The sequence below is a fragment of the Acipenser ruthenus genome, chromosome 6, assembly GCF_902713425.1.
Source record: "Acipenser ruthenus chromosome 6, fAciRut3.2 maternal haplotype, whole genome shotgun sequence".
Taxonomy (NCBI): domain Eukaryota; kingdom Metazoa; phylum Chordata; class Actinopteri; order Acipenseriformes; family Acipenseridae; genus Acipenser; species Acipenser ruthenus.
Genome location: NC_081194.1, coordinates 27,010,224 through 27,035,266, shown reverse-complemented (window position 1 = coordinate 27,035,266; position 25,043 = coordinate 27,010,224). Strand labels below are relative to the sequence as shown.

General features: G+C 36.2%; 2 protein-coding genes across 5 annotated transcripts in view; one reads left to right on the top strand and one right to left on the bottom strand.

The window, feature by feature from the left end:
* The window catches only part of LOC117411395 (transport and Golgi organization protein 1 homolog), a 30,687-nt gene extending 17,270 nt beyond the window's left edge, over nucleotides 1-13,417 (top strand). Inside the window, exons 17-28 of one of the 2 annotated variants that reach the window (XM_034018854.3) lie at nucleotides 2,504-2,594; nucleotides 2,693-2,831; nucleotides 4,135-4,297; nucleotides 4,587-4,622; nucleotides 4,843-4,910; nucleotides 7,030-7,130; nucleotides 7,288-7,413; nucleotides 11,146-11,247; nucleotides 11,335-11,411; nucleotides 11,556-11,639; nucleotides 11,867-12,113; nucleotides 12,589-13,417. In XM_034018854.3, the coding sequence (XP_033874745.3) occupies nucleotides 2,504-2,594; nucleotides 2,693-2,831; nucleotides 4,135-4,297; nucleotides 4,587-4,622; nucleotides 4,843-4,910; nucleotides 7,030-7,130; nucleotides 7,288-7,413; nucleotides 11,146-11,247; nucleotides 11,335-11,411; nucleotides 11,556-11,639; nucleotides 11,867-12,113; nucleotides 12,589-12,881 (1,527 nt within the window). In that variant the 3' untranslated portion in view covers nucleotides 12,882-13,417. The remainder of the gene's footprint in view (nucleotides 1-2,503; nucleotides 2,595-2,692; nucleotides 2,832-4,134; nucleotides 4,298-4,586; nucleotides 4,623-4,842; nucleotides 4,911-7,029; nucleotides 7,131-7,287; nucleotides 7,414-11,145; nucleotides 11,248-11,334; nucleotides 11,412-11,555; nucleotides 11,640-11,866; nucleotides 12,114-12,588) is intronic. The other variant, XM_034018855.3, reaches the window with a different exon arrangement.
* Nucleotides 13,418-14,106: 689 nt separating this feature from the next.
* Nucleotides 14,107-24,664, bottom strand: LOC117411397 (axin interactor, dorsalization-associated protein). 3 transcript variants are annotated; one of them, XM_034018858.3, is made up of 11 exons: nucleotides 24,391-24,656; nucleotides 23,375-23,441; nucleotides 22,614-22,667; nucleotides 22,274-22,328; nucleotides 21,611-21,674; nucleotides 20,222-20,325; nucleotides 19,799-19,810; nucleotides 19,169-19,291; nucleotides 18,564-18,686; nucleotides 16,167-16,284; nucleotides 14,107-15,640 (listed from the first exon to the last, which is right to left on the bottom strand). In XM_034018858.3, the coding sequence occupies exons 1-11, from the start codon at nucleotides 24,552-24,554 to the stop codon at nucleotides 15,544-15,546; spliced, it is 981 nt and encodes a 326-aa protein (XP_033874749.1). In that variant the 5' UTR covers nucleotides 24,555-24,656; the 3' UTR covers nucleotides 14,107-15,543. The 3 variants fall into 3 exon arrangements, 2 of the variants coding, with proteins under 2 accessions (XP_033874749.1, XP_033874750.1); XR_009328865.1 differs by lacking the exon at nucleotides 14,107-15,640 and adding an exon at nucleotides 16,713-16,831 and having other exon boundaries at nucleotides 16,172-16,284; nucleotides 24,391-24,664; XM_034018859.3 differs by lacking the exon at nucleotides 19,799-19,810.
* Nucleotides 24,665-25,043: the final 379 nt, after the last annotated feature.

Below are 25,043 nucleotides of genomic sequence, written 5' to 3'. Positions count from 1 at the left end.
GGGGGGGGGAGGGCGTTAAGTACAACAGACAAGAGGAAGGGGGGACACGGCCGAAAAAGTTTGAGAACTACTGGACTAATGCATAAATACTACTCAATTGTTCATGCAACACCACCCCCCCCCCCCCCCCCCCCCCAAATGGTTTCATTAATTTAAGTTAATAAGAATTGCATCGTTCTCGCAACATAATATGTTTGTATCTACTTACATTTTGTTACTTGGTTCACTTTTTGCTGTGGACTACACTCATACCCAGTTTACACTACCCTTTTTTTTAATTTTTTTTAAATTTTTCTTTTTTTAAGGCGACTCAGAGACGGCTTAGGTCTTTTTTGCAGTGTAAACGCAGCCAGCCCAGGTTCAGCCGTCCTAAAAATGGCCTGCTCCTGAGGGATCACTGCGATGGCTTTGGTCTTGTTTTTTGGTCTACTGTGGTGTTTGCTAGCGTGAGACAGGCACAGACAACAGCAACAGGAAGTTGGGATTTTTAATCCCAAAATACAAACATATCTGTGAGAATAATGTGAAGAAACAATGTATAGGTCCTGTGATAAATGTGAAACCAGTCTAGTTGCCACAAAACTTTTCTGAAGTATTATTTTTCACACACATCCACAAATATAACCTGTGGTTGTATTTTGATTTGTATCAATATGAGGAAATGTTAGATTTTGTGGGTACCTCTATCTAGAATTAAACAAATCCTTACAGTACAGTCATTGAGAAAATTAAAGGTTTCCCTAATGACGTGAATAATTATACAATTTGAAAAATAAAGCTGCAAGCTTGTGGAAGTTTAATCAATTAAACATCGTAAGTGCTGTGATGTGAATAGGGTTACCTTACATCCTGGAAAAACTGTGATTGTCCCAGTTTTCAGCCTTAATTTTGTGTGCCGGTTGGAAATCGTAAAACCATCTCGGCTTTGCTATTGTATTTACATTTTTAAAAGTACAAAACTGTATTGGTGTGCTCAGCAAGTTAACAGCAGAATAATTTATTATGTTGTGTTGGCGCCATTCAAAATAAAATAAACAATCTTTTGCATTATGTGTTTTAATAATTGAGTGTGTATATAACATGTTTAAATGGTAATAGCTGATCTATTTTTTCCAATCTCTTTTTTGTACTTTTTTAATATGTTTTGATTAGATGAGAATAGAAAGAAAACACATTATGATCTGCAATAAATACACCCGATGTTTAATTTTTAAATTATGATTGTTATTATAAACTGTTACAGGGTTCTCCCCAGGAATTCTGTACAGCCGGGCGGCGAACATAGCCGGGAGCACTTTTAACGGAAAAATAAACTTGCCTTACCTTAAATATATAATACGACAAAGAATTTGAATAATGTGTTGTCTTCACAAAAAAAATAAAAAACGGTAACCTTTTCACTTCCTTTTTAGCTTAATTGTTGAGCTTATTGCTTCATTTAAATTGTTTTCAGGGCATTTTGTTAATGTACGTCCATTTTAGTTTTTTCACTGTTCTACATTTTTTGAACGCTGTTCATTTTAACCATAACAGTACTCGCACACGTTTGGTCACCATCATAACTGTTGCATGAAACAGGAGTGTAAAATAATCTAGCACCTCTGCACTTAAGCATTTGTGTGTCAGCTGAGATCCCATCACGACTTTCTTCTTAAAGGCGTACAGCCTCTATACATGAACCCCAATATCTCTCACAAGCACCTGGGTACATATTTTTTACGATATCACAACAAAACGAATACACTTGTTTACTGGTGCATATGTATAGCTATTATGTACTATATATAACCGTACCGTACAATAATACGACAACAAATGGACTGAATGATAATAGCCGAAAATAATCTTAGTGTTTTTTTTTTTTTTTCACCCAAAAATGCACAAGTGATCTAGTCTTCTAGAAGCGCAATCGATCCTTATTGTTAAAGGCACAGTAGCATCTGCAAGACGGGCGGATCGGGGGTTTTTTTTCAACTGGGCGGTGACAGTCACTTTGCCGGGCGTCACACCTGGCTGAAAAGGCCTGGGGAGAACCCTGCTGTTATTTTAACGGCTTCAGAGTTGCTACGCAGCAAATGAATTGGAGAAAAAAACAACTTCCCAGTTTTTCACTCTGGAAATCTGGTATGTGAATAGATGTATAAGCACTCGCTTCAGGTCCAAAAACACTTTACTTTTAAACCACTTCCACCTCTGTGTTTTGGGGAGGGGAAATGTCTTCACGCAAGGGGTGGCTTATATGACGTCATTGGACACTCGCTACAGTTCACGGTCTATGCTCGCGCATACTGGGCCAAAGCCGGCTCAGGTCTGTGTTTATTTAAACGGGTGGCTCAAATGATAATCTTCTGAGCCGATCAACTCTGAGCCAGTTCAGGTCTGAGTTAAGTGTAAACGCACTAACACAGTATTGGAATCTTTGGAAACTGATTGTTTTATAAGAATGATTCCAGTTGTATTTTTTTGCTGTCTCAAAATATATGTATTTTTTTATTTAATATAGATAAAGACAACTCTGACAATTGTTGAAGAAGAACGAGACCGATATTGGGCAAAACTACTGGATGAAGAAAATTCCAGACATCAACTGGAAGGTAGCTTGAAAAACTCTAACCCTTGTGTTCATGTTGAAAGTTTCTGCTCTAAACACATTCTAGAAAAGTATCTAAATCTTGATTTTGTGTTTTTTCAGAGCAAATACAAAAGCTGGAGCATGATCATGCTGCTTTGAGCAGCGAGAAGTCCCATCTCGAAAATGAATTCAAGACCATACAACAGAAACTGGAGATCATGAATGAGCTGTACCAACAGAAAGAGAATGCGCTCCAGCAGTGAGTATTCAAACAGCTATCTGCTGGTGAATGGTTGAGGACAGTGGTTTGATTCATTGAAATAGAAACTTCGTCAGGCAATGGAGAGTGCTCTGCATCACAATGATGAACAGCTGGAAATACATAATGTTAGATATTTACATTTGAGAGACTTTATACAGTTTCACAGTTCTTGAAATTTACAGTGGCAAAGGATCTGCAGTTTTGTTATGGTGCATTGCTGGACACTCGATTCAGGCGGGGTAGAAGGTATGCTGTTTTTAAGCATACACATTCTAACCCCTTTCGTGAAAGCACACGTTTTACTAGTTAAAAAGCAGAAGTACGTAAGGTAGTGAGAATGTATTACACACAAATAAATGAAATTATAACGTAAGGAGCTGCTACTTGCTCGGGTTTTTTTTTTTTTTTGTTTGTTTTTTTAGTGTAATAATTTGAGCAAAACCTAATAATTATCTATCTATTGTGTGTTCATTTTTAGCTTTGGTGTTTTGGGGGGGATAACACCAAATTACAAAACAGCAATGGCCATTGAAATGTCTTTATAAATTAGCAATGTGTATTGCACCGTTGCATTTTAAAGTATTGCAATTTTAAGCCCGTTCTCTCACAATTCAATTTAATTCTGTCTAGTCTCGTCCTTTCTGCAGTTCTTGACAACTGTAAGTTCACACTAATATTATTATTATTATTGTCGGGGGCGCCCGTTTCTTACCCGAACATTAAGTCAATCTGAGAACACTTTGCTGCTGCTTTAGACAGCTCTCCTTCCTTCCTTCCTTCCTTCCCTTCTTTCTTTTTAAATGTTTTTGAGTTGGCATGGTGCTCACAGATGGGAAAATCACACAGTGACACTGCCAGTGAACACGTGTGATTGAAAATATCTGGAAGCGTGGTCATATTGAGCTCAGTCTAACATAATAGCATCCCTCCCTCTGTTTGCCATTCAAGTACGTCTTTCTCGTGGCTTAGTGCTGTGAGGTGCACAGTAAAAACAATGGCGACAATAATACATTATGATGAGTCATTTTCTCGCAGGACGAGATTAGACAGAATTAAATTGAGTTGTGACAGAATGGGCCAGCTGACGCTGAGCAAGTTTGTGAATGGGTTGATCAGATGTGCTGGTGCTGACGGACACCGGTGGCAATGACGGGCGGGCGGGCTTACAGGCAGTTTTGCCGTAAGGCTTGTTTTTTAAATGTGAGTGGCATTGCGGCAAGCAGCTTGGGCACTGCGGCAATTGCCGCCGGTGCCGTCAGATATTTCGCGCCCTGGGATAATAATTTTTGGTGGTTTACAGAAAACTAACACAGGAAGAGTATGAGCGCCGTGATAAGGAGCAGAAACTATCTGAAGTTGATGGCAAGGCTGTGCAAGTAGTGGAAGAATTAAAGATTTACAAAGAAAGAATTCAACAAATCGAGGAGGAACTACAAAAAACAGAGCGGTCTTACAAAAATCAAGTATGTTTTCTATTTCAGAATCTCAAGTGTTTTTTTTTTTTTTTTTGGTAATAGTACTGCGGTTCCAACTAGGGTTACAATTTTACTATGTAGCTATAAGGTTTACACGTCACTTCTGAGAAGTACATTGGACAACACATTTTATTAGTGATGTTCTGTAAAAAGGGCTAGTTGAACCGAGTTGTCATATACTTGATTTTGCATCTTGATTTTTTGACTGCTTGCTTGCAGCCATACCTACGTTTTTTGACTTGCTTAACAATAATTTTTTGTTTTGTTTTTGTTTTAGATCTCGTCTCATGAAAAAAAAGCACATGAAAACTGGGTAAGTGTTAAATTCCTGTCCATATCTATTAAATACTCTAAAAATTAAATACATAAAAATCTAAAATTCAGTGCCTTGACTAGAAATCGTTAAATACTTTGTCGAAACATTTGTCATTTGAATTTCTTTCAATATTTCTGAAGTGTCAAATGCTGTCAATTCGCAAAATTGCTTTGATATTTAGGCTTAATACTGACCATTTTGACTTTATTTTCAACAGCTTAATGCACGAGCTGCTGAAAGGGCGTTGGTGGAAGAGAAGAGAGAAACTGCAAACCTAAGACAAAAGTGAGTTGGTTCCAAATTGAAATTTGGTAATTCTGTGTTGGTAGTATCATTGTCACATTAGAGAGAGAAGTATAATATATGTAAAACACAATACAGTAGAAGTATTGTAAAGCAGTATCTGCATTGAACAAGCTTGTTCCTCACTTCCTAATCAGTGCCAAAAATCCATACCACAGTATAGAAAAACATACACTAACAGTGGACTGTACTAAAATTGCAATTCAATTGAATAAAAAAAATAATTTCAAAAAGGCTGCAAAAACCAATTGCATAAGTAAGCGCTAATGCAATAGAACCTGTCATTTATTGGATCCCTGGAACCAATTAAATTGGATATGTAAAAAATATCAGAGAGTTGTTATACTACATTGTAGTTGCTTTATTAATGTTGGGGCATTCTAAATTAACAATGCCAGGTACGTCAGTGCATCTAAAACACCAAAGTACGATACTGTATGTCTACTATACAAAGGAAATAGGTGAAACTTCTTGTAAAACAAGCACTGTAATACAGTATTTGGTAGTTTACAAAATAGCATTCCAAAAACAGTTCTTGCTGTGCGTTTTTCAGTCGATGCCAAAATAATCTAATCTGGCATGTTTTTTTGCACCGTGCTTGTCAACTCGAGACAGCGTAAACACAAACTGGCTTGGAGGGCAGCAAAAAAAAAATCTTGTTTCAGCTTTATAACAGTGCATTAACTATATTAATCCCTTGCTTTCTTGCAACTGAATCCATTGTGTCCTGCTAAGAGCTGAATTTACTGTTTGACTCGTAATACAATGTGCATCGATCAGTTTCCATCAGTACCGTTTAGCTGGCAGCAGCATGTGTAAATGCAATTTGAGTTTGTTTTAATGAGAATTGACTGTACTTGGCCCTTGTGGTTAATGTCCTAAAGTGTTTTTAAACAATACAATACAGCACAATAGGCTTATAAAGTGCCTTCTGTGAAACCCCTCAAAGCGCTCTACAAATAATAAATAAATAAAGTGAAGTGCCTTATTAAATTAGGTTTTTAAAATGGCACAGAGTCCCTGATATGTTTCGGTAGAAAATTCCACAAATAGGGAGCACAGGACCGGAATGCTCTATCCCCACAGCTTTAAGCCTTTGGGATGGTCAATAGCCCTGCAGTAGAAGAGCATAGAGAACAGGCTTGAATGTATTCAGACAACGTCTGAAAGATACTGAGGAGCTAGCTCATGAAGGATCTTAGGTCAACAACACGATCTTCAAATCCATCCTAATTGAAGCAGGCAGCCCATGAAGGCTTCTCAAGACCGATGTAATGTGCTCTATAGACCTGCTACGAGTCAAGACTGGTCACCAACTGGAGTTTTGACAGGGGGGATTTTGGTAGACCCAGTGAGCAGCGGGTTACAATAATCCAGTTGTGAAAAAATAAACTCATGGACCAGGGTTTCAGCAGAGCCTTGGTCTGGGCTGTTTTTCAAACCATTTTGACGAGTTGGTTAAAATTAAGCTCAGAGTCAAATAAAACCCAGCAATTTTAATACATGTTCAGTATCGTTTAGGAACACAGGATCAAATGGTGACTGAACCATGGCTGAAGCTGTGGTAAGATCAGAAAATTATTGAGGGGAACAATGCCAAGTAAAATGAAATTGTTAAAGAGCACAGCACTTGTGTGTTTTCACTTGTTCTCTGTGTGATGCCAGGAACTAGCAAAATTCAGTAACAGACAGCAACTTAGGCTACTTCTTCCTCTATAAACATATGGTTCATTCTGCTTAGTTTCTGTTTTCTGGTTGTGGGCAAATCATATTGAGGTAAATGTGCTGTAATATAGTAATCTGTGTTTAAGAACAGATTTTTGTTTAGTGCACTGCAAGCTGTGGACCAGTTCCCTCCTGGGAATGCAACAAGGAGCGATTGCGCATTATCATTATCACTTTTCAAAGCTGTATATTATGCTTCTACTTGTCAAGTTCAACTATTGGTATCATCAGTTAAATACTGGTTAGCAGGCATATTTGTTTTAGGTTCAAACAATGTGTAATGCATTCTAGCAAATGTTGTATTGTTTCTAGTAAATTCATGTATTTAAAAAGGTGGCCACTGCCAGTGTATTCTTCCTATTTCCCCCTCCCCCAGACTAGTTGAAGTTAATGACAAGCTCACAGAAATCCAAAGACCTTCTCTAATTAAACCAACCCCTGGCCGCCAAGATAGACAGATCCCACCACCACGTAGAGGTAAGAGCTTGTGTTTTATACATTTTCACATATTCACTAATGAGAAAGGTGTTCATTTTTCCTTTTATCTTTTCCCCTTGTGTTTTTGTTTTGGCATCACCTTGATCATATGATATCGTAATTGTGTTTTTTTTTTTGTTTTGTTTTTTAAAAACAGGCACACTGAGCCGTGACGATTCCTATGGCCCATCTCCTGTGAGTGGAGGTGCCCCCTCACCCCCACCAATGATTGAGGGCCCTGGGCGCCCTCCATCTGCTCCTGTGGGCAGAAGAGAACCATTTGGTAAGTCAGATAGTACCGGTTGAATTATAACCCCAACCATATTTTTTTTGTGAGTATATTATAGAGATACTGAATATTCAAGGTGCATGTTAAAAGGAGAGCATTCACCACAGAGCAATTCTGTTTTTCAGTTGGAGATGCCAAATGATGGTCAGAAGGATTTTAAGACAACCAATATGGGCCAACACCTTTTAAAAGTATTTTTAAACTACTGACATTTATTAAAGTAGTTCCGTCATTAAAAATGAAAGAAAACATTAAACTTTTCTTAACATTTCTACTGCAGAAGTGCAGTGTGGTCAAGTAGCTTCAGAATTACCTTGTACATAGAGTAGAGTAAGTGTTAAGAAAGGAATACAGTAAACTCATATTATTAAATTGCTTTTAATCGTTTCAAAACAGAGGGGTGTATCTGCTTTAACAATACATTAATTTAGATTGTGTTTCAAAGTAAATGCCAACATATTAGGCCCTGTCCACACTACATAACCGATCTCGAGAACCGTACTCAAAACCGCTCTAATTAATAAAGCTCAAAGCGTCCACACTGAAGTACCGTTTCATGTTTAGTCAGGCTTATTGCGTCCACACACCATTAGAATAGTTCAGTTACAATTCCCAGCAGCGCAACGAACCGTGGAAATTAATACGATAGTATCCCACCATGCACTGTATTTTATTTTTAAAAAATGTGTTATGCCCCATATTAACAGAGGTCCATATTGCATAAATGAAATATAACAAGTATTGCGGAAAAAGTAAATCTGAACACACACACACAGACACAAGTAGGGCTTGAAGTTTTCAGGTTTTATTTTTAATCAGGTGAGGTCCCTTTAAACAAGTTGAGCTGATTCTGTTTTATAATTAAACTCAGAAAAAGCTGTTAATTACAAAACAATCTTTGTTTTTACCTTCATATCTTGCCTGAGCCTAATTCTGGTCCGCTTAATTTTATTTCAAGCAGAGCTGACAAATTATGTAATTTGTTCATCCCCGATCCTACTTTTAACTCGCATTTCATTTTTGCAGTCGCCTAATTTAACGTTGTGTTTTTGTTATTTTCCCCACTAGTTTAACAGAAATGTCCTGACAGATTTTTTGAAGCATAAAAATGAATACCTAGTGCGTGCGGTGTGTACACTGATAGCAAGTCCTTCAGGCGCCTGCTCTGAGTATTTCGCCAAACATACCACAAAGCATTTTGGGATATTGGAGGATACACAAAAAATGTAGTTTGGTATTACAGAGTCCACACTTCTGATAAACCACACGATCTGATGCAATCTAATTAGAACCGGACTCGAGACTACCTCCTGAGGTGGTCTCGAGTCTGGTTCTCGAGTACGGTATTAAATGCTGTGTAGTGTGGACGCAAACTGTATTTAGCACTTTTAAGCCGGCTTAAATACAAGTAATACGGTTTAAAGGCATAGTGTGGACAGGGCCTTAGTTACCTACAATAAGCAATATGTAGAGCTAAAGATTAGAGGAGCTAACTGCAGAAAAAAATAGCATGTTTTTGTAATTCTTGGTAGCAAGGAGACCTCCAACTCCACAAGGGGGTTGTAGCTTTTACGATCCTTCATGACTGCCAACAGATTACTTTAGGCACAATCTCTGCCACTATCATCTGACTGTTATGAACAAGTCTATTTTAGATGATCAATAATAGAACAAATACAAACCACAAATATAAAAAAAAAAAATTTAAATAATGTAATTAAATAAAAAAAAAAAAAAAAATGTTGCCATAGCTGGTTTTTTTGGTCAAGTATGAAGTATCGCATGGTGTCTGTTTTACACTAACTAATGGATTCACAATTACAGAGCCACTATACTCATTAGAATAGCACCACAGAGCTACAGTGGTTGTAGCAGCACTTATTTAGTTTTAATCCAGTTCTTAGGTAACAAAACTGATTTTATATTACAATTTTATGTGCTGTTTGAGTAGGGGGGGATGTATATTATAAAACAAGCTACTTAATTTGCCTAGTTGTCTGTTAACTCAGAATGTCACCTCAGTAATAGATATATATATATATATAAAAATAATTAGGAGGACATACTGTCCAAAATGTCCTAAAACTTAATTAAAATGTGTTCATTTTAAACTTTAAGCTGCATCCACATTGGACGCGAACGATGCAAGCGAGCGAAGTCGCCGAATGTCAGTCCACACCAGACGCTACTTGGAAACGATCCAATAAATACATGACCCCGCCCATGCATTCCTATTGGACAAACTAGAGATGGGCTGTCCCATTACAAAACAGGTCTTGTTTTGATAAAAGGTTACCACCCTCACCTCCAGCAACTCTTTTGTAAAATAAAGGTTGGACTTGTAAAATCTATAGATCAGAACATCCCTATTTATCCAACAGTTTTATTGTTCTCATATATCGGTAATAATTGTGAGTTGTACTCGTAGTGCTATTATTTTTTTCTTCGTGGTACCAGTAGTAGTTTGATTTGAAGCCCAGTGCATCTCCAGCTGTCAGCAGACAGCTGGACAATAGTAGTATAATTGAACTGATTTTTCAACAATTATTTTATTGTTATGCATTTATATATACAACTTACTGCAATCTCAATTGTGTTTCTTTACAAATTCCTTCATTGATCCCTGTTATTAACTTTTAAGTATTTTAAAGTGTAACTTTATTATTATTATTATTATTATTATTACATTGTTAAGCATACATAATCAGTAATAATTATCTGTGTTATTATGCACAAGTCACCACTTACCTTGTATTGTTACCGATGCCATTCTGCAAATCTATTTTTCTACTTTATCGTAAACGCTATTGAAGACCAACGCATCAGATCATGGGTGAGCGTTTGAGCTCTGACTGACTTAATTTACTTCTGAATAATTATACATAGAACAAGGTCATGTTCCATGGCAAGACGCAAGACTTTTATTTAGTTTTTCCTTTTAAAACAGTCCGGTGAACAGATATGGCTCATAATCAAACTATGGTCTTGGTAATGTTGGGATGTGTCACATAGAATGCAAACGTGTTGCTAATTTTGTTTTACAATCTATAGAATAGTAGGACCTCGACAATATTTGTGTTTGTTTGGTGAATCTCTCTATGCATATGTTCACTTTATGTGTATTTAAAGACATTCTTCTTGTCAAAGATTTGTGCCACAAAACAATTTCAGTGAACAAAATGTTGGACCTTTTTTGTCATTTTTAAAAGCCAGCAAAGTGCACAGTTTTCATTTTAATGCTGTATAGATAGACTGTGGTCCGGTTTATTTTTGTTTTTCAATAAACCTATATTTATGCAACTTGCATAATCGGAAAGAAAATGTCTCGGTGCTGCTAAATACACCACCTGCAAGCCACGACTACTGGTACTACATAAAATGATTAACTTGTTTTCAGGTGTGATGTGTTTGACTTGTGTCAAAGGTGTTAACCTTGCTTCTGATTGGTCAGTTTCATTCCAGTCACACAATGAAAAAAAAAAAAAGAAACGTTCTATTTTAACGACATGAAATTTTCTCAAAGCGACGTCACTCGCTTTGCTCGCTGCTGGTGTGGATACTCCCATTTGACTGCAGTGACTTCTAAATTATTCGCTCGCATCCAGTGTGGATGCAGTTTTACTTTTCTCTCGCATCATTTTTTGTCACTTAACTTTTGTTAAATTCATTCCTTGGTTGATGAATCGATCAATCTTGCATTTATGTTAAAATTAATAACTTTCACAGGTCACATGGATGGTCAGCTTGGTCCAAGAAGACCCCCATCTGAAACTTCAGGACGATTCCATGTCCCTGGAGAGCATGGACTTCCACCTCCATTCAGAGCAGGTATGCACATTCAAGGTGCTATGTATTTTTGCAGATAACTTGATTATTTTGGCCTCATAAGATAACTACATTTTATTTATGTTATAGATGTTGGAGTATGTGCCCCACAATTGATTTCTAGTGTCCCAAGGACTTCCTCGCCTAATATTCAGTTGGATGGATCGGTAAGTCAGTGAGATGGTTTTATAGAGATATTTAGTAATAAAAGTTGTCTCTCCTTGTAGCTCTACCCTGTATTTTCTTTTCTTCATTCTTTTACTGTCTCTGGCTTATTTTTCATTTTTTCCTCTTCCTATTCTGTTCAAAAGCAAAACCATGTTGAAAAAAATCCTGTTGATCCTCAGGCTTTATCTTCTTCCCCATGTCCTTCCCCACCAAAAGAACCAGATACTGTGAGTATGCAGAGCAGCGTTGCATGGTGTATGTAACTGATCCCGGAGACTGACATGCTTTATAAAAAGTGCATATATTTGTATGGGGAACACACAAGAAAGGTGGATTCTAACATACACCACTAACCGTGAGCAAGGCATGGTTCATGCAAGTTTTATCAAGTACACACCTGCTTTGTTTACATAAAGCTAATTGAGGGATTAATTCTTTTTTTTTTTTTTTTTAGATGAACACTAAAGCTGAAGGCCCACCATCATTTCCAGGGACTCCGATCATGAATTCGCCAGCGAGTGGTCCAGCACCTCCACCAAAAGGATTTGCCCCTCCACCGATGACCGGGCCTCCAAATGGACATGCCCCTCGGCCCATAGCTGGGCATTCTCTACCTGCGCCAGGCCCTCGCTATGGACCTCCACATCCAGTCAGAGGACCCTATGGTCCCAGGCCATATGGATCTGCACCACCACTGACTGGTAATACTTTATTAAGCATTTTTTGTTATACCACATTTTTTGTAATGATAGAATTTTTCAATCTTAGTGCAAGCTGGCTTGTGTTTGTTTCCTTTTTGGAAAAGTGCCAAGCAACATGAATCAGGAGGCTGTGTGGTCCAGTGGTTAAAGAAACGGGCTTATAACCAGGAGGTCCCCGGTTCAAATCCCACCTCAGCCACTGACTCATTGTGTGACCCTGAGCAAGTCACTTAACCTCCTTGTGCTCCGTCTTTCGGGTGAGACGTAGTTGTAAGTGACTCTGCAGCTGATGCAGAGTTCACACACCCTAGTCTCTGTAAGTCGCCTTGGATAAAGGCGTTTGCAAAATAAACAAATCATGTAACCCAAAAATTTGAAAATGTTTTGAAAAACTATATTTTAAAACAGCATGTTAAATCTCAGTAAATCTCAAATCCTAAAACTTTTTTTTTTTTTTTCCTTTTATGTAATGTAGTTCGTGGACCACCTCCACCGCACAGAGACTACCCACCTGGCTCAAGGGATTTTGCACCTGGAATGAGAGATGTGCCCTCTGGTTTTCCACTGCCACATGGACCTCGGGACTATCCCTTTCCACCCAAAAATATGCCTTCCGGGACCGGTCCCCCACCAGGCATGAGAGACTATCCAGGCCCGCAAGGTCCACCACCACATATGGGCCCAAGGGACTATCCTCCAGGTCCTGGTGTGCCACCACAACAGATGCAACCCAGAGACTTTTCATCAAACTCACAGAATGGGCCATAAATTTTGCCTAACATCTGGTGTTATTTTATTCAACTAAGCAGATCGAAGAACTGTTTCTGCTCTTTTATTTTAAAATTCTGCTTTGACAATAGGAAAAAGTTAATTCACTGTAACACCAATGTCTTGTCTAACTATGTTTGGAATTAAAGAATGTTAAATGAAAACTTAGGGCACCCTGCGCGGCCTATCGCTGTGCAATATCAGCTTAATCAATTAAAAAAAAAAAAAAATAATAATAAAACAATTGTGTATTGCAGTCCCTGTATTATCTGGTGTTTTTAAAGGCCTATTTGTGGTACACAGTCTGATCAAGATTTCCTGTGGAAATACTTGTTTATTTGTTAAAATAGCCTCCAATTGTATTAGCATGCTCACACATCACATGTTTTTATGGTTAATCCCTTTTACTCTCGGTTGTAGGTTTAACTTCACTTTTAATTTATGGGAAGAGTAAATTGTGTACAAAAAAGTCTAGGAGGTGTACAACTTTATTTTACTATATTCTGAGAATTTATTAATAAAGATGGTTAAAATTACTTGTTGGCTGTTATCCTTTTTTTTTTTTTTTTTGTTCTAGTCAAATATGAAAGAACAAACAGCAACTCTGTCTTATTTGCACACACTGCTTTTGAGTTTGGTAGGAGTTAAGATGACTTCTTTCAATTACAACCAGATTATTTGGTACTGGTTCTATAACATTTTTTAAATTAATTTGAAGTCGACTGGTTTAGTGCTTTAAATTGTCAATTGTGCTGAAAACAGAATTGCTGATGGTTTTTATGATTGACTTATTGCTGTCTGAAATATGGAAATATATATTGTGAAATAGTTTGAAATTTACAATTTCTTTTCCCTACCTTGATGTTACATGTTAAGTCACTGAATGATTAATGTATTCCACAAGATGTATAAAGTACACAACACTCACGACAAAGTGCTACATTCTGTTGTAGTGCAATGAGTTAACTAAATACGAGAAAAAAAAAAAAAAAAAAAACACTTCCAACACACCACTCAAGCTACATTCTCAGACAAGCATTTTGCACTGGTGTAAAATACACAGGTTAAGAGAAGTCGTGCAACCATCTTATCTACATATAATACTGAAGAAATGGTCCCCAAGCCTTACTTATTTTTGCCTTTCTGAAAACACCTTTTTAAGAGCTGTTTTCTATATAAAATAAAATTATTTGTCTGCAACTAATAAAATCAAACTTAATAGTGCCAAAAGTCAATTTTTTTTTTGTTTTTTGATGGAGGTTACAGATCAACAAATGTATTTCAACGGACACATAGATATGTTGCACCTATAGTTCTTCACTAGATATTAACAGCCATTTACCTTCATATAAAAAATGGTGTTTTATAATCGTATGTATTAATATTGTTTAATGAATGACAAATTTGCATTTGAGGCTTATAAAGAGGTGTACACGGTATTGGTTCAACATAATTTGACTTGCAGGCAGTGGTGGCGCTAGGCATAAGCAGACTAAGCAATTGCTTTGGGCCCACGCAGTTCAAGGGGAACCGGAACTTAGATTTTTTTTTTTTTTTTTTACTATTGTACTGATTTAAAAATAGGCTATATGTGTTGTGTTTCCTCTCCCCCCGACTGTATCAAAGAAATTGTTGCCTAAATAACTGTTTTGTTATTGCCACTTTTTTTGTATTATTGCGACAGCTATTATTCTAATTTGGCATGTGTTCAAAAGTGAATGAAGGGTCTGCTTTATAGGCTGGACAAATGCATTTACAGTTGCAGTACCATTTTTCATATTAAAGTAGCTTGTCAGCTCTTATTTTTTTCATAGGGAAAATGTTTTTGTTTAAATAATGGTACACTGAGCTTTCTCAGCTATCCACCAGTGTGTGGTATATTTATCTATATCTATATCTATATTTAACTTTTTTTTTTTTGTTTTTGATAAATCTACAACATTAAAAAGCCAATAGTAGAGGCAATTGTTCCCAGAGCAAATAAATTAGTAATTTGAACTATCATAAGCATTACAGTTGTCCAAGTGAAGCAGTGATCTTCAGAATACTGCCTGCAAGCCACATGCTCCACCCCTACATTTCTTTAGTTAACATGTACACTTGTTATGTCTAGTCTAGCAGAAGCTGTTCACGATCTTACAAATGTGAACCGTTGGAGGTCTACATGACTGCTGAAGGATCAATTTGAGTCAAGACTTAGTGGTTCTCCCTTGTGCAAGTCACACCACTGACCCAGCACATATTTCTCACAAAATATTCCACCTCCACTGGGGCAGTATGCTTATAATAATCTTATTGATAGTGTCGTTACTGTTAAGTTCTATACAGCTTCTTGTATATAGCGATGCTGGTGTCTGGTGATTTCTGCACTGTCTTCTTTTATTTCTTCAAACTTCAAAATTCTTTAGTGCATGTCCAAAGCCTTTTCAACATCCTTCACGTTGTTTTGGACCTGTTGCAGGCCAGGGAGGTATGAAAGGACCCACCTGAAGTATTACAATAATGCGCTCAGAAATTAAAGTGGTTGGCCATCTGTTTGCTTTTGCTATGGTAACAGGATGGAAAAGTAGTTAGTCTTTCAGCATGGTTGTTGGATGACTCTGCTACTGTGATTAAGAGCTGTGAGTTGGTTCATAAACATGTACTACAGTCTTGGTCCAGGTTAATCCTTGTGCAATGTCTGGAGGAGATGGAGATAGAGTGGTTTTTTGGTCAGTAAATTAAGCTTCTTCCTTTTGAAATCGGTTGGCTTCTTGTATCTATAAGACAAAATCAGAAATGCATTGGACCCAGTTAAATATAACTCCATGTCAGTTCAATTGTTGTTTAACATGTACCATCTTGGGCTCTGTTTAATGGTATTAAATACTTACAGTACAACCTTAAAATTGCTTTTGAAATGATCTTGTATTAAATATGAAAACCACATAAGGTAGGAAATCGAGATAGATTCTGGTACCGGAGCTATACTAAAATACCAGCAGTATAATACTATTTATGTATAATCTACCTGATTTAAGTTTTATCTTAGTTGTACGAGATTATTAAATGTGCCAAAAAGTATGTTTCTTCAGATCACAATCACATCAAATTATACAGAAGGCAGTATAAAATACTAAATAATAAAATACAAAATTGACTATGCTAATTTTGAGATCTGCACCCTTTTAAGTACATAAAACTTAACTCCCGTTATCAATGGAAAGTACCAAATGACGTTGTTTTTTCTGATCACAAACAAGCAAAAAAATGTCAGGATTCACGAGAAGCACTTTTAGTACTTACAGTTCTATAACAATCGGCCCAGGTTTGATCTCATCCATTTCCATGAAGGCAAAACATTTTGTGCTGGTAAACTTTTTCTTGGGTTTGTAGTGTTTCAATTCAAAGAAAATAGCTGCCCCTGTAAAACAAAACAAAAAAGCTGTAGGCCACTTCAAGCAAAAATCAATTCAGCCTTGTAATAAAGTTCAGGCCACAGCCAAATAAATAGCCTTACAGTCGGCTCAGCTTTATCGGGACGCCTCAGGAGATGCACAAATATCCCCCATAAGCAGCTGTCCCAATTAAACGAGTCATTTGAAAGGACATTACTCACAGTTATATTCATAATATACGACATGCACATGAGAAAAGAAGAATTTTTTACAATTTTTTTTTTTCTAAATGAAAATACAAATAATGAAATCACTTCACATTATGAATAAATGTTAAATGCATCGTTTGAAAAAGTTTTTTTTTTTTTTTTTAATTCCTAAACAAAATGAATTGTTTTTATTTCCAAATGAAATGAAAAAGAATGAAATCACATCTTATCACAAGACGAGACACCTGCAATGTTGACACGCCAACTTTCTTTGCCACAGGAGACTCCAACTCCTTCAAGAGTTCAACCTGGTTTACGCAAGTCACAGCGTAATCACTGCACTGCTACGCGAACCTGTCTTGTTCTGAAAAGCGAGCTCCATTCATCATTTGAAAATACTGTAGCCCAATTAAACAAAGTGACAATTAAACGACAAATAGCATTGGGAAGAACCATCTCCCAGAGTTCTGTCCCATTTAAGCAGAAATGCCGATTACAAGTGTCCCGATTAAGTGGCGCCGACTACTCTAAAGACTTTCCACCTATGAACCTTATTGTATATATTGTTTCTATGTGTTCGGTATGACTATCAATTGTTATTAAACTTAGATCCTTTGTTGCCATGCTTACTAACTATTCCAGAAAGAAATTCCGATTGTAGGCAATTGAGGTGGGGATGCATATTAGCATTTCTTTTTTATCCTGAAGCCCAAGGATGAAGCATTGTGCACTAAAGCCTGTACAAGACCGATATGTTTCTCTACCTTACTTCCCCACAACCAGCCTTTACAAGTCTTTTCAGAAGCATGGTTTGCTAGAATAGTTATAGGTATGGCCAAAAATTATCCAAGTGAAAAACTGTAGAGAATCATAGGGAAGGGGATAATAAATGATGTAAAGAAATGAAATATTAGTAAATGTAGATGATATAAAATATCCAGAGGAAAAAGTAATCTGCCTTGTAGGCCACACTAGGGCAATAGACATAAATAATTTAATAAACATGTTTCTTTAAATTCAGTTTCTTTTATTATTCTTATTTAAGGAGATACAAAAAAAAAATGTGTAAGCAATGCATTATGACATATAAAATATTATGGGCATTTACAGGTTGCAAGTATTGGCACCCTACACTGAATATAAGATAACTGAAGAAAACGTTAACTACAAGCATTTAGGGAACATTGGCCACTAACTAATATGACAAACTTTATAACAAAAAAAACTTAAGCAGTTTCAAATATATGTTCATGACAAAAGTATTGGCACCCCTGCTTTAGTATTTTGTGTGTCCTCCTTTTTGCTTTTATTATGGCTTTCAGGCGTTTATGATAATTCTTACCCAATATGTTACATCTTGTTGGTAAAATCTGGGCCCATTCTGTCTTGCATATTTCCTTCAGCTCAGACAGACTGGATACACAGTGCCTTGGCTATAGGGCTGTGTTCAAAGGTTCGTTCGCTAGCCAGGATTTTGAAGGTACCCGGGGGGGGGGGGGGGGCAAGCTTACTGTATATATCACAAGCAGCATCAATTACATGTACATAAACAACATGTTTTTTTTTTTTTTTATTTAAATTATAAAAACATGATTACTGTTCTATATAATGTATTTTTAAACTATATGTGAATGTTTTATTCCATTTATATGGATTACCTGTAAAATAATAGGATTTTCAATAAAATATAAACTAGTCGCTATGGTGACGTCACCAGTAAATTATGTAAATTAGTACCATTGAAGGTTCGAACCTTTGTTCGGTAATGTGTTCCGAACCTTCAGTGGTCAAAATGTACCCTTTGTTACAGCCCTCCTTGGCTACAGCTTTTTTCAGATCAGTCCAAAGCGTTTCTCAAATGTGAATCCAACTCCTTTCTCTTGACCATCACCTGCTGGTAACAGTGTAATGGTCTTCAGTCAATTAATTTATTTTGTAATTACTTTTATTACAGTTTTACAGGCTTTTGATGAAAAGGTACTTATCTTGTATTAAGTGTAGGGTGCCAATACTTTTGTCTACATTTTAATGCAACAATAGGTCAATATCAAAATAACTTCTAAAACTTCAGTCAAGTGGTAAGATAGGGAACAAACCTTTCGGTAGTTTTTCAAGATGTTTTTGAATTTCTATGTCCACATTAAAATGAATGTACGTATCTTCCTTTCGTGAAACCACAGGAGTGTCTTGCATAGGGTTCAAATCAATCCCATTCAAATCTGCATGAACAAATATATATTAACTGAAAAGTATTATGGTTTAAAAAGGCACCAGACAATGGCAGTGTTCAGCCACAAATGTTGCTGGCTGATGATAATGTCAACTATGTTCAGTGCAAGTAAACATTATCTCAAGTAATAAAGTCATATTTAAGTGGTTTAAGCATATAACTAGTGTTGTCTATCAAACCCTTCAAAGGGGTATTTATAGTGCCTAGTCAGCAATACTTATCAAGTACTTGATGGCACCTGCTATTCGTGTCCAATTAGAAATTTCATAACAACAACTATCATCTATGGACAAAAAGTATGTTTTCCAAAAACTGTAATATTTTTGTTATACTGACTGAATAAGACTTTCTGTTTATAATGTCTTTAATTAAATATTATTATTTAATGAGTATAAACCCTTTATTAGAACAGTAATAGTAGAGTATGTTCTGAATCACAAACTATGTTTAAAAAAAAGCACCCATTCCTACCCTTTATGCTAACGCTTATGTAGGGATCAATGCACTGTCCAGCGTCTTTGAGCCCAATCTTTTCTATATTAATTGTAAGTAGTGTCATTCCTGGTTCAGAAGGTAACTGTGGTAACAAAGTACCTGACAATGAAAATAATACACATTTGCATTAGTTAGGCACACAGAATCACTGTTTGTATCCAAGGTGGCTTCTAAAAACACACAGGGCAGCAGTGTGGAGTAGTGGTTAGGGCTCTGGACTCTTGACCAGAGGGTTGTGGGTTCAATCCCAGGTGGGGGACACTGCTGTTGTACCCTTGAGTAAGGTACTTTACCTAGATTGCTCCAGTAAAAACCCAACTGTATAAATGGGTAATTGTATGTAAAAAATAATGTGATACCTTGTAACAATTGTAAGTCACCCTGGATAAGGGCGTCTGCTAAGAAATAATACTGTTTACATACCACTCATAGCGATACAAGGTTACTAAGCAGAAAATTGCATTTTCTTTTTTTAGCATTCATTTCATGTATATCTCTCAGCTTTAAAGACTGTACTGCAACAATATACTACAGTATGAGAACAAACGGCCATTGCAAGTGCATGACAATATAATGTATAGCACAATATAAACAATGTTACTATACCTTCAAAAGCTCCTATGAATGCAACAGGCGGTTAGGAGAGTGAATGATGAAGCCATGCGCAGAACCAACAGAAACGAGCATGAAACAAAGCAATGTCAGATATTACACAGCAACACTGCAATACACAACAGTATTTGTAATGTAACAAAAGCGATATCAATACGAATACCGTATTTCTCAATCCTCAATTTAATGCATGCTTCAATTATTTGTTTAAATTGTTGTAGTACGTTCCATCAATTATCTTTAGCAGCCTCAGTTTTCAGGCAAACCTTTTACTGTATTTTCAATATTGCTAAAGCTAAAGAATGTCCTTACCAAGTTTTATCACAACATAATGGTATGGACACCTCTACAACAACCCCTTTAAATCCCTTCAGTGTATAATAATAATAATAATAATAATAATAATAATAAATTTACCAGGCACTCTTGGGGGGAAGGAATCTGGTGATCCTGCCCCAGCCCCTGCATCATCCTCTTCCTCTAACTCGAAATTCTCTTCCTCGCCAGGTGCTAAAATCTTCCTAAAAAAAATTAAAAAAAAATAAAAAAAGATTTGCACAATAAATGGGCTGTACTAAAATACAAACAGAGATAATTCAGTCAAATATGAATCCTGTGACTGCATTCAGAATACTTTCTTTTTCTTAGTATCAAATATATATATTTTTTGCACTAAATATTTATTTTGCATTCTATCAGTGCTTTTATATTTTAAAGTGCTAACTAATGCTTTAAATTTGTTGTATGAACATCATTACTGGATCCCCTTTTATTGTGCTAAGAATGTTGTATTGCTTCATTTGTTTTTTACATTCAGGATATGCATTTCAAATATATTGTTATAGGTACCATAAACTGCTGCAACCTTGGTTCCTGCACTGTAGTTCACGTGGTCTGATTGTAGCTAGATCAATGGAGTGAGGTAGATTTGTTACCTAGCAAATTTAAGGTACAAAAATAGTGTGCCCATCGTTTATATCTCTGTATGTGTCTCTCTACATTACCATTGATGTGAAATTCATCCTTGCCAAACTCGATCCAATCTTTAGGGGTGGTTGTTATTGTTTTCGGCATCTTTGAACAGCTCTGGATACTGACTGAAGTAAACTGAAGCCTCATTCAACACTGAACTTGATTACTGGAAGTAGTTTTATTAGACAGGTATGTTTACGTAAATTTAAAGTAAAGTTGCCTGTGTTAATGTTTATAGATGGTACGTGTATTGATTTGATTATTATCAAACAAACAAAAAAAGCCTTGATGTTTTTGCCCCTTCCCGAATGTAAAACAAAAAAATCTCTGACATCATAGAAAATCTGCGTTTTTCTGTGTTATCATAGAAAATCAAACTGGTCATGTGATACGAAAAGGCGGCCTAAGTCTGTTTTGCGTCCATACATATGTAAAGGCCGGCCCTGGTCTCAGATTGCAGGTCCAGGGCCACATCGAAACGGCGGCCCAAATCTAGGCTGGCCCTGGGATGTCTTAAGTCCCACTTGTTCCAACAGATTTTTGGGAAACGCCAGGGCAGGTTGGTATACTTGTATGTAATTCATTATCAAACATATAATGTAATTCATTATCAAAAGAGCGACAGTCAATTTCACACAACATGGCAAACTCAATAGAAGTTTACGATTTCACTGGACTGCAGTGAGTTTAGTACGCTTCCACTAGTGGCCTCTGCGTTTTATTAAGTGCATAATGAAGTCTGAAATAGCTTAATGTGAGTCTTACCTACTACACTGCAATGTACAGTGTTAAAGTATACAAAAAATTTAAAACAGATGACAAATCTTAAATTACCTTATAGGGACTGGCTGAACGTCAAAAGGAAAATCTTTGTTAAAAGTCAGAATATTCTTAATGACTGTTGATAAAGAGAAGAAACATAACAAACATTACAAAGGTTTTTTTCTGACTGTAAATAAACTACATTATAAAGTAATCTATCAATTTTTCACACATCTCCCTGTTTCCTGTCAAGCAGAAGTAGAGAAACAATTGGGAAAACTGATCCATGGTATTCTTAAGATTGAGGCCAGGCATACCTTCAATATTCCAATCAAAAGTTGCCTAAGATAACACTTAACACATTTGGGCAGAATACCTTACCCTCCCTAAATAGACTTGCTTTACATGCTACAACTCTGTCTATTAATGTAACATTATAGTGGAGTGATACCACTGTATATCTGCCTAACACATTGTATTGCTGTATCACTTAAAAGGGTGTTTAAACAGTTTGAGGAATATTGAAAAGTAAGCAAGTTTTACTTTAAATAGCACACTATTATTCGTAAACTATAAACACTCAATCTTAAGATATATAGCAGTAGTAAAAATAAACTTAATAGCAATTTAGCCAAATGTTTAAACTACAGTACGTGTCTTTTTACAATGTTATGCTGGCTCTGTGTTTTTGTAATGTAACACTTGCATACAGTTCTTCAGTTAAAAAGTACATACTGGGTTCCAATTTCTTCAGATCTTCCAGCTTGAACTCTTCTTGGGGCTGGGTGGACTAAATTAATAAAGGAAATAGAAAGAATAGTATTACACAAAACTACATCACCCCTGGTGGTGCAATTTCTGTACTATCGGTATAAACATAAACTTGTCATTATTCAGTCTTAATACAGTACAGGGAGTGAATACTAACAGGGCACAGCTTTAAACCAGCATATATGCAAGGGGAGGGGGCCTCTACTGATACATGGACAATCACTTATGTATACCTACACTGACTGTACCAATTTGCTTATCCTGATTTAGCAAGTAAATTAGTCACATTTAATATGACACATACCTGCAAAGCTGCACAACGCAATTCAAGGCATGTTGCAACTTTCCCTAATGTTTTCTGTAAAGACAAACAACATATAAATCGCAACATTTCAAGACTGATGTAAAATGCAAAAATAGAACATCTATTCATATTGGCAGCTGTTTCAGAGGTTGTAGTCTCTTCTTTGAGGGCATTCACGGACATCATCAGTATTGGAAGATCCTTTGAATCTCCCTGGGAACTGTTTATATGCTATGTTGCAGTGAAACCTGAATTCATCCATTACCTTGGTGGCTGCCCTCATTCATTGTTCAGATATTCATTGTTCAGATATTCATACTTCAAATATTTTATACTGTAGATGAAAGATTTTACTTTTTGAAAACTGGTATTTTTTTCAGATTTACAATCCACATCTAAAGTATGGACTCCATAGTAAATAACCTGTCCTATATAGTTAAACCAAGAATAAGTTGTAAATAAAAACATGTAAATGAGATCAAATCAAGCAGCATTTCAAAAGGGTTACTTTTCCCAGGTGCTGCTGCAGCAGTGAATCAATTAGATAATAATGTTATCTGCGCTCTCACACAAAGCCCCATGATCTGGGGGAGAACCCAATCAGATATGTGCAGTCTGAGCTTTGTCTCTTGGTGTTTAGAATATTAAATGTAAGGCTGCAATTGCTAAATAGAGGGGAAAAAACTGCTTTTAGAATCAGATCTCTTTCCCCTTCCATCAAATGACAAGTATTCACAGTTTTGTATAATGCAACAACCTACCTTTTGATCTTCTGTTAAATCTGAAGAATTGGATGACTGAACCTCTTTCTGTAGCTGCCTTGCTAGTCTAAATAAAAACCACAAACAGTTTGTAAGAATAAATGTGTCATATGACAGTTAAGGTGGATTACTTCATCACACAGTACAACATCACTATCATTTTTCCAACAAATTATACCGACTACGTTGCCAGTTTAATTTACAATTTAATATACTTGTGCTGGTAGCAGAGGGAGGTTCATCATCTGAAATCTCTGCTCTGCACATTAGTACAGTAAGGTAAACAATGTAAGTATCCGTAGTTACAAACGTTTTGTTTTTTTGTTTTTCAATAACCAAGTGCCATTTTCATTATGCATCGCTAATATTTAAAACTGGTTAAAGGTAACCAGTTTTGGCCTTTTCTTTTAATGAAAACTTTATTAGGGACACTGTATTTTTAAGCTGTTATTTAACTATTTTTTAAATATGCTTTCATTTATCTAGCAAAATAAATCATAGCGATCGTGGGTCAACAATATCAACTTTCACTATATTTATTGTCGGAAAAAAAATGTAGTAGAAGTAGTTATATATAACTGCATTGTACTGTACAACCGCTGAGGACACGATATCATTACATCCTGCAAAGAAACAGTATCTTATCTACCTAAAAACAATAAGGAGGGTGTAGTTGTAAAACAGGCTCATCTCTCAAGCGAACAGTGCTGAACCGAAACATTCCTAAGACATATAGTTAGTTAACATTGATTAATATTAGTGACAGAGAAAGTGGATTTTAAAATTTTATTACATAAAAGGGGCTGTACAGTAACCATGAGATGACAGAAACTGACTATAGCTATACAGATGTCATTTTCATTAAAGTAAAAAACGCCAAGTACAATTACACTAAAATAAACACATCATTCCAACACTTTTTTTTTTTTTTTTAATAAAAAAACTGAAACTGAAAAAAAAGTGATTTCGGTTTTTTATTCAAAATGAATTGTTATATGAAAATGTTTGCAACTTACATGTGGTATTCGTCAATTGCCTCCACTAACTGTCCCCAGGAATCAAAATCTGTGCCTTTACTAAAACTGGCGTGCCATTTCTGGATGGTCTTATTAATATCTGTCATTTTTAAATACGAGTATTTTAAATGTTTGACAGTACTTTCCGGGTTAGCATTACACATATATATGTTTTTCCTCTTCTCATTATTGTGTACCAGGTACAGCCATAATCACTGAGTCTAGCCAGTGCTACCAACACCCCCACACTGACCAAGCCCATTTGTTCCCTCAACCAAACTTTACTGAAAGGAAGTTCCGCCTCCTAAACTAGTGTCTATTTTTCTGTACACAGACACGCCTTTCAAAGAAGCCTTACAAGTCAATTGTAGTAATGTTGTGGCAATAACTTGCGGAATACAAAACAGTGGGATTGAGATATCGTGATATACAGTAACAAAATATGTCACGATGGAGCAGTTTTCATAAACGCGACCATTTTTATCTTTTTTTTTTATCATTTACCAAATTCACCTAATAACTTCAACTGACACATAGGTAAATGTGGCTATATGGTTAGTTTTACTTAAAAAAAAAGTTTAGTACATCTGGTGTTTGGGTTTACAACAGTATCAGTAGTGAATCTGTGGCTTTAAAATACGACCCAGAGTATA